Raw genomic sequence first — 14,232 nt, 5'->3', positions numbered from 1 at the left:
AGGTATTACCTTGATGGACCTAGAGAGTATTGCACTGAATGAAATGGGTTGGATAAAAACAAATATCGCATGACTTCACATACATGTGGAATCTAAGGAACAAAATCAACAACAACAACAACAAAAGCAAAAATAATCTCATAGATACAGAGAATATTTTGAGGATTACTAGATGGAAGGGGGATTGCAGGGACAAAAATTACAAAGGGATTAATAGGTACAAATGAATAGTCACAGAATAGACATGGAGATGTACAGTGTAGCATGGGGAAGACAGTTACTAATGTTGTAATAAATACATAGGGAGAAAGAAGGTACTAGATTTAGTTGAGTGATCACTTTGCCAGTCATGTGGATCTCTGATCACTACCCTATATAACTGAAACTGGTATATTATTGTATGCCAACTATAATTGAAAAAAAACTATTGAAGATGTAGAAAAAGCCTTCGACAAGATACAGCATCCATTTATGATCAAAACACTGAACAAAATTAGTATAGAAGGGAAGTACCTTAATATAATCAAGGCCATCTATGACAAACCCTCAGCCAACACAATACTTAATGGTGAAAAACTAAAAACCTACCTCTAAGATCAGGAACAAGACAAGGCTGTCCACTATTTCCACTCTTATTCAATATAACATTGGAGGTCCTAGTGAGTGCGATCAGGCAAGAGAAAGATATAAAAGGCATCCAAATAGGAAACTAAGAAGTCAAACTGTCATTATTTGCAGATCACATGATTCTCTATATAGAAAACTCTAAACACTCCACAAGAACACTACTAGAAACAGTAAGCAAATACAGTAAAGTCTCTGGATGCAAAATCGATGTTCAAAAATCCATAGCATTCCTATACTCTAATAATGAAGTGTCAGAAAAAGAAGTGGAAAAAATAATTCCTTTTGCAATTATAACAAAAACAATAAGGTACCTATGAATAAATCTAACGAAACATGTGAAGAACCTATATAATGAAAACTATAAGACCCTATTAAAAGAAATCGAAGAAGGCACAAAAAAAATGGAAAAGTGTTCCATGTTCTTGCATTGGATGAATCAACATAGTTAAAATGACCATATTGCCTAAAGCATTATACAGATTCAATGCAATCCCCATGAAAATCACACCAGTATTTTTTAAAGAAATAGAACAAGAAACCATCAGATTTGTATGGAAGCACAAAAGACCCTGAATTGCCAAAGACATCCTGAGAAAAAAGAATGAGGCTGGAGGCATCACTCTGCCCAACTTCATGGACCAGTGAAACAGAATTGAGAGTCCAGATGTAAACTCATGTTTATATGGGCAAATAATTCTCAAAAAAAAAAAAAAGCCAAAAACATACAGTGGAGAAAGAAAAATCTCTTCAATAAATGATGCAGAGAAAAGTGGGAAACCACTTGAAGAATAAAACTACATTTTTTTTCTATCACCACACACCAAAATTAACTCAAAATGGATTAAGAATTTGGATGTAAGACCTGAAACAATAAAATGCATAGAAGAAACATAAGAAAGAAGCCCAAGGACCTTGGACTTAAAGAGGATTTTATGAATTTGACCTCAAAGGCAAGGGAAGTAAAAGCAAAAATAAATGAATGGGACTACATCAAACTAAAAAGTTTCTTCTCAGCAAAAAAAAACCTTTGACAAGGTAAAGGGACAACCATCTGAATGGGAAAATATATTTGCAAGCAATGCCTTCGATAAGAACTCATACGACTCAATAACAACAAAAAACAAATGATCCAATCAAAAAATGGGCAGAGGACCTGAACAGACACTTCTCCCCAGAGGACATACAAATGGCCAACAAATATATAAAAAGATGTTCAACATTGCTAGCTATTTGGGAAATGCAAATCAAAACTACAATGAGATACCATGTCACACCTGTTAGAATGGCTATAATCAACAGGACAAGCAATAACAAATGTCGGTGAGGATGTGGAGAAATAGGAACCCTCATAGACTGCTCGAAAGACTGCAAATTGGTACAGCCACTATGGAAAACAGTATGAAGTTTCCTCAAAAGATTAAGAATTGATCTACCATATGATCCAGCAATCTCCCTACTGTGTATTTACCCAAAAGACTTGAAAACTCATATCTATAAAGATATTTGCATACCAATGTCCATAGCATCATTATTTACAGTGGCCAGGACGTGGAAGCAACCTAAGTGCCCTATGATAGATGATTGGATAAAGAAGCAGTGGTACATATACACAATAGAATATTACTCAGCCATAAGAAGAGATGAAATACTGCCATTTGTGACACATGGATGGACCTCAAGATAATCATGCTAAGCAAAATAAGCCAGACAGAAAAAGTTGAAAAATCACATGATATCACTTGTATGTGGGATAAAAACCTAAAATCAACAAACGAATAGGACAAACAAACATAAACTCATGGACATGGACTATAGATTAGTGGTTACCGGAGGACTATTGAGTAGTGGTTACTGGTGGAGTGGAGGAGGAGGGAGGAGGTAGACTGGGAAAAGGAGGTCAAATAAGGGGATAGAGGAGGGTGAAGTAGGTATAAGGGATTAAATATATGGCAGCTGAAGGAAACTGGACTTTGGTTGGAGAACACACAATAGAGTATACAGATGTTAAATGATAATGTACACCTGGAAATTATATGATTGTATTAACCAATGTTATCCCAATAAACTTAACTTAAAAAAAAAACTACTGAATTGTACAATATAAATACGAGCAGCTAATTGTCTTTTATATTCCAATAAAGACAGAATAAAAGACAAAGAAATACAAAATGATGAGTGAGTAGGATGACTAACAGACAGACAGAAGCAGGAAATGGCAACCCTTACTCAGAATAGGGCATTATACACTTAAATATAACATAAAGATTAAAAAAAGGCAAAACATTGTTTAAAGGAAGACAATAGCTACTGTGATTTAGAAAAGAAATTACAGCATAAAAAGTGATGATTTTTGACAATAAAACCAAAAAGGGGAAAGGTAAAGATCTGAATTTGCACAGAGGAATGGAGATAAGATGCTATGAAGAAAAATGACTACTGCATATGTAAAATTTTGTTTTTTCATAAACCTAACGATAATCACAAAAAAAATATATAGACCTTAGACACAAAACATTAAAAAAAAGGAAAGAAAGGTAAAAATTATTGAATACCACCAAATTAAAATAACAGACTGAAACACAAGGGAAAAGAACCAACAGAGACACAAAGCTAGCAGAAAAAACAACAACTTTAAATAGCTATATAAAATCTTCATATATCAATAATCACCTTAATTGTAAATGAACCAAACTCATGAATTAAAAGTTACAGAGTAATAGGATGAATTAAAAACCAAAACCCAACCATATGTTATCTTTAGGAGACATATCTTGACTGCAAGGACAAAGAGAGACTCAAAGTGAAAAGATAAAAAATTATACTTTAAGAAAATGGCCTCCACAGAAAAGAAGTATAGCCATACTTATATCTGACAAGAGATTTCAAGATTTAAAAAAAAGATAACAAGAAACAAGGATGAAGATTTTATAATGATAAAGGGACTTACAAAAAGGGGACATAACAACCCCACTCCACCCAACTTCCAGGCTCAACCGAGCCGCTTCCAGTGGCTTCTACATAAAAATACCTTGTCTTAGCTCATGTTGTGAACTTTCCTAAAATTTCTCAAAGGTTCACAAACCCCAAACAAGCAACATCAGGCCTCAGCATGCTCCATACCTCTTGCTGAGCAGCCCCAAGCTTAGCATTAGCAGCAACCAGCCTCAGTTCACAGCTTAGACTCCCCCAGGCACCTCCAAGCCCAGCACAAGTGAAAACCATCTGCAGATCACTTTGTAGCTTATATCAAGTGGTCCTGGGAAGGGTATGGGCAGTGGCTGAACTTGGCCTGCACCAGAGCCCCTCTCAAGAGGCCCCAGAACCAACACACCTGGTGGTAGCTTCAGACAACACAAAAGTACTACCCAATCATGTCCACAAATGACGTATCCAAAAGGCAACTAGGAAGGCACCAAAGCTCTGCTAAAGTAAAACTTGCTCCATAGGGTCAACCCCTGCACAACAGCTCCTCCACTGTACTCATGGCCAATCCTCACAGCCAATCAGCCTAATAGTCAATCTCTCCCACTGATGTGCAAACAGCAACCAAATTTCAGCTACAACAGGAGGGCACACACAACTCACATAAGGAACAGTTCTGGAGCACCTGGTTCAGGTGACCAGGAAGATGTCCCCACAGGACATCTACTATATAAGTCTACTCTACTGAAACTGTAAGGTGTAGCAGCTATACTTATTACATAGAAATAAAAACAGAATGGCAGCCAAAAGGGGAAAACAAAGAAACATGTCCTAAATGAAAGAAAAGAACTAAACTTCAGAAAAAGAACTAAAATGGAGATAACAATCTACCTAATGCAAAGTTTAAAACACTGATTATAAAGATGCTCAACGATTTCACTTTGTTGAGAACTTAAACAAAGAGATAGACAACATAAAAGTGGAGATAGAAAACGTAAAAAGAACCAGTCAGAAATGAACAATACAATAACCGAAATAAAGAATACATTAGAGGGAATCAACAGTAAATTAGATGAAGCAGATCAATTTTGTGATGTAAAAGATAAAACAGGAGAGAATACCCAATCAGAATTATAAAATAAAAATTTTAAAAAATGAAGATAATTTAAGGGCCCTCTGGAACAACATCAAGCATACCAACATTCACATCATAGGAATACCAGAAGGAGAAGCAAGAGACCAATGAATTGAAAATCTATTTCAAGAAATAATGACTGAAAACTTTACTAAGTTAATGAAGGAAATAGATATAAAAGCTCAGGAAGAGCACAGAGTCCCAAACGAAATGAACCCAAAGAGGCCCACAGCAAGATACATCTTAATTAAAATGCTGAAGGTTAATAACAAAGAGAGAATCTTAAAAACAGCAAGAAAAAGTTAGTTACATACAAGGGAGATCCCATGAGACTGTCAGCAGATTTATCAACAGGAACTTTATAGGACAGAAGGGGGTGGCAAGAAATATTCAAAGTGATGAAAAGCAAAGACTACAACCAAGGTTACTCTACCCAGCAAAGCTATCATTTAGAATCATTTAGGACAGATAAAGAGCTTCCAAGATAAGAAAAAGCTAAAGGAATTTATCACCACAAAACCAGTATTACAAGAAATGTTAAAGGAACTTTTTTAAGAAGAAAAAAAAATAACCAAAAATATAAATAATAAAATTGGGATAACTACATATCTATCAACAATTACTTTAAATGTAAATGGATTAAGTGCTCAATCAAAAGACATAAGGTGGCCGAATGAATAAGAAAAGGAGGCCTTTACATATGTTTCCTAGAAGAGACTCACTTAAGATTGAAAGACACAGACTGAAAGTAAAGGGATGGAAAAACATATTTCATGAAAATAGAAACAAATAAACAAAAAGTAATAATAAGTATTGGAAAGGATGTGGAGAAAAAGGAACCTGCATACACTGCTGGTGGGAATGTAAATTGGTGCAATCACTGTACCAGTTGGAAAACAGTATGGAGATCCATCAAAATTTTGAGAAAAGAGCTACTATATAACTCAAAAGTCTCTTTTCTTCATATCTACTCCAAAAAATTGAAAACATTTATTTGTAAATATACATGTACTCCTATGTTCATTGCAGCATTATTTATGGTAGCCATGACATGGAAATAACTAATGTTCACTTCATTGGGTGAGTGGATAAAGAAGATATGGTACATATATACAATGGAATATGACTCAGCAATAAAATGAAATACTGCCATTTGTGACAACATGAATGGATCTTGAGAGTATCATGCCAAGTGAAATAAGTCAGATTAAAAAGGAGAATCACACAATTTCACTTATATGTGGGATATGAAACAGAAAGCAACAAACAACAAACTCATAGACAAAGACAATAGTATAGTAGTTACCAAAGAAGAAGAGGGAAAAAGAGGTTGAAGAGGGTAAAGGGGGTCAAATATATGGTGACAGAAGGAAACTAGACTTTGGGTGGTGAGCACACAATGCAACATACAAATGATGTACTACAGAATTGTACTCTTGAAACACATAATGTTATTAACCAATGTCACCCCAATAAATAAAAAATATTATATGAAGTGTGGGCTTGGGGTCATGGAAGGCTGTGGGTGTATTCTTTGTGAAGCATTAGGGATGCACCATTTATAAAGGAATTCGGTACATACTTTCAGGTTGCTATATTTTATTATTTTGTTCCTATTAAATATCGCATGTGAAACTTGAGGCTCAGGAGTATAGGAAGGTCAGGAGCAGGGACTAGGGACCATAAACTTCAGGGGCAGTGGCTGTTTCATGTGGAGATCTAGAAAGGTCTGAGGCCAAATAGAGGACCCAGCCCTAGAGGACTATGGGTAAAAAAATCTCCACTGTGCCTCACTGGATCATCTCTGATGGTCTTACCTGAGTGAAGTCAGTCTGCAGCTGGAGTAGAGGGAGCTGACACTGGTGTTCTTAAACAAGGGTCTAAGCTGAAGAAGGAGAGAAAGATAAGTAAATGGACTTATAGGGAAGTACAGGGGTTGGGCTGAGATAAGATGGATAGAGCTGGCTTTGGTTGGAGGCTACAAGAGATGAATGGGGCGTGAAAGAGGTAGGCAAGGCTGCCATCAGTGAGCAATGCCAGAATGAGGTGGGCAGGACTCTCACCAGGCGCTGAAGAATCTTCTCTATTTTGTTGAACTTTACTGAGCCCAGAGGTTGCATGTCCTTCGTGTAGTGCAGGTTCGTGATGGTGAAGTTAAGGGTGAATGTCAGCAGGGCAGGGCCAGTGACTTCAGTGAAATAGAGAGAGAAGATGTCATGTCCCAAGTTACTTCCCGAGCTAGATTTAGGGGTCAGAGGTGGTAGAGTGGGGTGAGAGTCTAATATTCACATCTGGTGCAAGAGTTAAGAATGTCTCATCTCAGAATAGAAAACTTTATTTTGAAAGGTAATAATAATAATAATAATAATAATAATAATAATAATAATACCGGCAGTAACAACAGTTGATGTTTGGTAAGAGCTTATTCTATCCTACACTCTGTGCTAAGCACTTTCTATCCAGTATCTCATGTAATCCTCACACAACCCTTGAAGGTACATCCTGTTATTTACCTTCAACTGACAGAAGATTAAAATGATTTCAGAGATGTTAAGGCAATTCCCCAAGGCCACAAAAATATTTTAGGGCAGAAGATCAGGCTCTAGGGTTTGAATAATTTAGGGTTGGGTTCTACACATCTCATGGCTATGTGACCTCAGACACTTAGTTCCCAAGAACCAGTCTATGCCTCCCATAAATGGAGAAATAGCAGTGTCTACCTGCAGAGTTTGAAGATCATGCATGTAAAAGCGGGTTCCTTGCTATGTGGCAATCAGTGGATGCTGCTGTCATGGCTTTGTTGCCATTGTTATTAGTCATGTCTGTTCTCTCTGATCCCTTTAGTTTCTGCCCTTTGGTAATTAGTCCTGGATTTGCACTTCACTATTTCAATTTCATTCTAGCAGAAAGTGAAACTTTGGGAATTGTTCCAGAATGTACAATTAAATGTGATCTCACAAAATGACTCCCACACATCAGGTCCCCTAAGGCCAACACAGTTGCAAGTTGGTCCCTGGCTTGTCACTGGAGTAGATTATAAAAAATGGCCATCAGTTCTTCACCTCCCTGCATTTACACCCTTGCAACGTGGTGCTCCAGCCACTTCTACCAAGAGATGAAAGCCTGTTTTTTCCGCTCTTTGCTCTGGTTTGGCCATGACTTGCTTTGGTCAATGGGACAAAAGAAACATGATGCTAGTAGAACCTTGAAAAGCACTTTTACGTTGAGTCTTGCCTTTTCTGGCTGCTAAGAACTCTAGGACAACCGTAGAAATGAGTGGAGCTAGTCTCTTAGGTATTTAGAGGCCAGATGAAGGAGAACTATCCCACCTATCAGTCAGCATCCTCCAGAAGCAGAGTCGCTGAGCTAACCCACAGGCAGCTGCAGACATATAAGGAAGTCTCATGCAGACCAGAAAAACTGCATTGTTGACCTATATATTCATGAGCAATAGTAAATGATTATTTTAATCTAGTAAATTTGGGGGTCATTTGTTATATATCAAAGCTAACTGATATAAAACTTTAACAGAAATAGGTAGATTAAAAGGAATCACTCTATCAGTCTGGGATTTAAAACAGTCACAGAGTTCTTCAAACAAAGGGATGGAGCTGAACTGCTCTGTGACAATAACATGGCCCCCAAAATTTATCCTCCCAATATTGTCCTCTTGCCTTGACCTACCTGTGTATACTTTTGCCTTCTCATTGTGAAGCAGAAGTGTGTAGGTCGGAAGGAAAAGAACATGAAGAGAAGGCTCTTACCTGCAGAGCTGGAGAAGGAGATTGGAGCCAATGTGGTGAGTGTGGAAGTCACAGAAACTGAGGAGGAAGCATCAGAAATGAGAATTATGCAGCTTTACCTCGGAGATGCCAGAGACAGAGGTCCTTGATGCCCAACCTGAGTCACAGATGTTGGGGGAATATAACTAGGGCTCTATGGCCCTATGGCTTCCTTCCCACCCAAGAGACCCTGGGCATAGGGAGGAGGGACTAGCTGCACCCAGAATGTATGGTGGGGCCATGGGGCCATCTAGGATTTGGACACTTACCAATGGGGATGGAGGTCAAGGCTGGTCTGGTGTAACCTGCAGAGAATGGGTGAAAGTAAGGTGGGATCATTCAAACATTAAGAAAGGAATGAAGGGGTTAGACCACTGATGAAAGAGTAGGTGCTATCAAGAAGTCATTCCCCTTCCAGACAGTAGGTTGTGCCTCTTAGAACCTTTCTCTGTCTTTCTGCGTGCGTGTGTGTGTGTGTGTGTGTGTGTGAGATATATACACACATTGTGGGAGAGGGGCACCTCACAAAGAAAGGAAAAGGCAGGAGAGAGAAATATGGAAGCAGATATGGAGGTATTATCGGGCTAAAGCTCAGAGAATCAACAGAAGAATCCACCTGGGGTGCAGAAGAAGACTGCCACCACCAGATGCTTACCATTGACATAGAGATGATCCCTGTCCAGAATATAGGGACCAAGTTGGGCGACACTGTGATTCTGTTGGCTCAGCTCCCAGTAGAGCCACTCCCTGTTCAACCCAAAGCCAGCAGCGTCAGGACGGTGGGTGCAGGAGACATCAACTCTAGTGGCCGCTCCACCCTTTTCAGGCCTAGGGAGAGAAGGAATGGATATGGGGACAGGACAGAGACATTCCTGTAGGACATCCTTTTCTCATCTCGCTTGTATGTGGATGCCTGCTTTTCTGCTCTCCTGGTTTAAACATGAGCTGCTCACAAGAGAAGAGACATCTTTGAGCCACAAAAGACCAGAGTAGATGATTTAGAGTCAGAAGACCAAGGTTCAACCTCAGCTCAGTCACTTGTAGAAGAATCCACATAAGCTTCTCTGACTCAGTTCTCCCATCTTTGCACCCTGGAGAATGCTGTAACCACAATGCTAAAATGTCATGGCATTCAGAATGACTGATATAAAATACACAGTCCTGTCAGGTACCTAATTAAGTGTCTATTAATTATGAAATAAATGTTTACACAACACTCACAGAGTCCCCAGTGAAACTGGATAGCAGCTCTGAACAGAGACTCATCAGCCCTCGGGAAGCAGATCCAATCCAAGTTTTGGACCTGCACATCCAAAAATGAGACTGCAGGGCAGAGATGCCCGCCCTCTGCCTGCTTGCCTCTTTCATTAACATCTCTCTGGAACAACTAGGCCTGAAGGGATAACCTGGGAGACCCAGCAGGCAGCACGGTCAGAGAGCATCACTGGGGAGAAACAGTGTCCCTAGCACCTCAGCAGCATGGAAATGGCCTGGAGCTAAGCTGCTAGCTCTGGTCTCCTAGAAACTTGATCAAGGTACAATGTCAGTTCCATTGCCTGGTAATGCTGCTTGTGGTGAAAATGACCCCTAGTAGATGATCTGCATCTTTTTTGGGAGGACCTTAAATCAATACCCAGCAGGAAGCTAGAGCTTTGGTGTGAGGTGACCCTGTTAACAGGGCAGGACTGTTACAAGAGATTGGTTCCCCTTTGGGACATGAGACTTATAAGTCAGGGTGGCTCCGGCACCTATCCATTGAGGTTTCATTTCTTGGCACATGGACCGTCACCTGGAATACCAAAAGAATAGCTCTTGGACTGCCAAGAGGGTTCTTGCAAAAAATGAATGCCCCCTGCTGCCCTGCTGTCATGTTGTGTCCTGTCTACATCCATCCAAGTGAAACTGAAGTCATGTGTGGCCCATTTAGAGCTTGTAATACTGACTGTCTGCTTGGATTCAGGATGATCTGGAGAGGGCAGTGAACAGCACTGGCACTAGGGACAGGGTGTGGCAAGCAAGACACTCAGATACAACGGTTGAGGACGAGCTCACTCTCAGGTTGTACAAACAATTGGTTAGCACCCAAGGGCTAGTACCTCCTTTAATTTTGTGTCCTAGGCACTTCACTGCCCTCACCCAAGTCCAGGCCCTAGCCAGCTCAACCAGTCCACACCTTACCACACCCCTGAAGGCAAGACAAGGAGGAGGTCTCACCTTAGTGCTGTCAGTCTGCAGCCAGTGTAGAGAGAACCAACACTGCTGTTGGTGATTAAGGGCCTGAGCTGAGGAGAAAGGAGCAGGTGGATAGAAATTAATGTAAAGGTAATCATCGTTTAAAACACAGTATTTAAAAATAAAACAATAGCTCCCTAATCATGTCATATCACATTTCCTTCTCAAAAGGACCTTTTGGGATAAATGCTTTTATTGTTTCAGTATTACAGATGATGAAATTGTACCAAAAAGCAAGATCACTACTCCAAAGTCACTTCACTTGTCAATGGCAATTCCAAGTTTTGAACCTGGAACTGTCTACCTCCTCAGCCCTCTATATACTCAAAAAAACTATACAAGGAGATTCAAAGACAGTGGGGAGGACGCTGGAAAAGAGAAGTAAGTAGCAGGCGGGATCTCACCAGGTGTTGTATAACTGACTCTGTAGAGTTGAACTTTTCAGAGCCAGGATGCATGTCCTCCGTGAAGCGCAGGTTGATGATGGTGAAGTTGAGGGTGAAGGGCACCAGGGCAAAGCCAGCAACTGCAGTGGGGAGGGGAAGGAAAGGTCATGTCTCAAGTAAGTGTTAGACCAGATGTGGGGCCAAGGGTGACTGGGACACAACCCCAGCCTGCTTAGAGATACCTTATCATCTTGGAGATACAGGGAGGAGGTCCTCATGCCTGAGGCTTCTCATGGATATCATTTTTTGTTCATCTGAGGCTAGAGATGGAGTTGGGGGATGAGGGGGGCGGAAACAGAGGTATGTTCTATTTTGCATGGTTTCCAATTTGGGCCACATACAGAAACTAAAGACAATGGTGCCAGGGCATTACATTAATGATCCATGATCCAAAGAAGACCCTGATAAATTAGTCCTTAGGTTATTTATTTCTTCACAGCAGGCTCAAAAGTTTACAAGGACTAAACAAATTTTTACACAACCAATTATTTTAAGCACAGCACAAACACCATAGTTTAGCCATTACAAGCCTGCCTGCTTTGCATACCCTGTAAAACTGCACCTGACATCTGATAGCCATAAAAAAATTAAAAAAAAAACTTTGTGGCTACAAACAGTCTACGCATGACTGCCCTTCAGAGCATCTAACCCAGAGACTCCCATCTCTCAATGGGCTTCTTAGTGAGTTCACCTAGACACACAAGTCCTCTTTCTGATCCCCTTCTCCCTAGAGAGGTCCCTGGATTTTTCTCTCCTGAGTAGTGATCCCCATGTTATCATCACCTTTTTTATAAGAAAGCAACTTTATTTTTTATTTTATTTAATTTATTGGGAGAACAGTATTAATAAAAGTATTAATTAAAAAATAAATTATTAAATGACAAACAAAATAATACAGCTTTTGAGTGTCCAGTTCAATAATACATCGTATGTATATTGTATTGTATGTACAGCACCCAAAGTTATATTTTCTTCTGTCACCATATATTTGATCGCCTTTACCCTTATCTACCTCCCTGCTCTCCCCTTTCACCTGGTCACCACTAAACTGTTGTCCGTATCTATGAGTTTTTGTTTATTTGTTCTTTTTATTTGTTGCTTTCAGTTTTATATCCCACATTTGAGTGAAATCATATGATTCTCAACTTTTTCTGCCTGGCTTATTTTGCTTAGCATGATAATCTCAAGAGCCATTTATGTTGTCAAAAATGGCAATATTTCATCATTTTTTATGACTAAGTCATAATCCATTGTATATATGGAGCACGTCTTCTTTATCCAATCATCTATCAAAGGGCACTTTGTTTGTTTCCAAGTCTTGGCCACAATGAATAATGCTGCAATGAACATCAAGGCACATATATCTTTACAAATAAATGTTTTCTAATTTTTTGGATAGATACCTGACAGAGGTATTGCCAGGTCATATGGTAATTCTATTCTTAATTTTTTGAGGGAGCTTCATACTTTTTTCCATAGTGGCTGTACCAATTTACATTCCCACCAGCAGTACATGAGGGTTCTTTTTTCTCCAAAACCTCTCCAACGCTTGTAATTACTTGTCCTGTTGATGACAGCCATTCCAACAGATGTGAGGTGGCATCTCACTGTACTTTTGATTTGCATTTCTCTAATAGCTAGTGAAGTTGAGCATCTTCTTATATATCTGTCAGCCATTTGTATGCCTCCTTGGAGGGAATGTCTCTTCAGGTTCTCTGCTCATTTTTTAATTGGATTTTTTGTTTCAATTTTGTTGAGTTGTATAAGTTCTTTGCTATTTTGAATATTAGCCCCTTATTTAGAGTGTTGTTCCTAAAAATATTCTTCCATTCAGTTGGTTACCTCCTTGTCTCCTTAATTTTTCTTATTTTTAAAATTTTTTTATTATGGTAACATTAGTTAATGAAATCCAGTAAGTTTCAGATGTACAATTTAGCAATAAGGTATATATATATATTGCATTGTGTGCTCATTACCCTCTGGTAACCTCTAGTCTATTTTCCATATGCATTAGTCTCTGTTCATTTGTCCAGTTCATTTGTTGCTTTTAGGTTGATATGGCACGTATAAGTGATATCATGTGGTTTTAAACATTTTCTGTCTGGCTTATTTTCCTTAGCACAATTACCTCAAGGTCCATCCATGTTGTCACAAATGGTAGTATTTCATCTCTTCTTATGGCTAATATTCCATCATATATATGTACCACACCATCTTTATCCAATCATCTGTCATAGGACACTTGCTTCCATGTTCTGGCCATTGTGAAAAATGCTGCTATGAACATCTGTGTGCAAATATCTTTTGGAATATATGTTTTCAAGTCTTTGAGGTAAATATCCTGTAGAGAGATTGCTAAATCATATGATAGATCTATTCTTAGTCTTTTGAGTAACCTCCATGCTGTTTTATATAGTGGCTGTACCAATTTGCAGTTCTACCAACAGTGTATGAGGGCTCCTTTTTCTCCACATCCTCTCCAACACTTGTTATTACTTAATTGCCCTGTTGATAACAGCTATTTCAACAGGTGTGAGATGGTATCTCACTGTGGTTTTGATTTGCATTTCCCTAATAGCTAGTGATGTGGAGCATCTTTTCATAGGTTTGTTGGCCATTTGTATGTCTTCCTGGGAGAAGTGTCTGTTTGATCTTCTGCCCATTTTTAATTGGATTTTTTGTTTTTGTTTTTGTTGTTGTTATTGAGTTGTATGAGTTCTTTTTATATTTTGGATATTAGGCCCTTATTGGAGGCATTGCTTGCAAATATATTTTCCACTTCAAATGGTTGTCTCTTTACTTTGTTGATGGATTCTTTTGCTGTGCAGAAGCTTTATAGTTTGATTTAGTCCCTTTCATTTATTTTTGCTTTTACTTCTCTTGTGTTTGAGGTCAAATTCATAAAATCCTCTTTAAGTCCAAGGTCCCTGACTTTATTTCCTATGTTTTCTTCTATGCATTTATTGTTTCATGTCTCATATTCAGGTCCTTAATCCATTTTGAGTTAATGTTAGTGTGTGGTGATAGACAACAATTTAGTTTCATTCTTTTGTAGATGGCTTTCCAGTTTTCCTAGCATTATTTATTG

At 38.8% G+C, this 14,232-nt stretch overlaps 1 protein-coding gene across 1 annotated transcript in view; it reads right to left on the bottom strand.

Annotated features, from left to right (window-relative positions):
* The window catches only part of MUC16 (mucin 16, cell surface associated), an 87,363-nt gene that overhangs the window by 51,148 nt on the left and 21,983 nt on the right, over positions 1–14,232 (bottom strand). Inside the window, 7 exon segments of the mRNA XM_036233804.1 lie at positions 6,502–6,569; positions 6,748–6,872; positions 8,449–8,505; positions 8,736–8,771; positions 9,122–9,294; positions 10,681–10,748; positions 11,103–11,224. Of these exon segments, the coding sequence (XP_036089697.1) occupies positions 6,502–6,569; positions 6,748–6,872; positions 8,449–8,505; positions 8,736–8,771; positions 9,122–9,294; positions 10,681–10,748; positions 11,103–11,224 (649 nt within the window).

This window comes from Rousettus aegyptiacus, unplaced genomic scaffold, assembly GCF_014176215.1.
Source record: "Rousettus aegyptiacus isolate mRouAeg1 unplaced genomic scaffold, mRouAeg1.p scaffold_m13_p_16, whole genome shotgun sequence".
NCBI lineage: Eukaryota > Metazoa > Chordata > Mammalia > Chiroptera > Pteropodidae > Rousettus > Rousettus aegyptiacus.
This window is presented reverse-complemented; position numbering and strand designations above follow the sequence as displayed.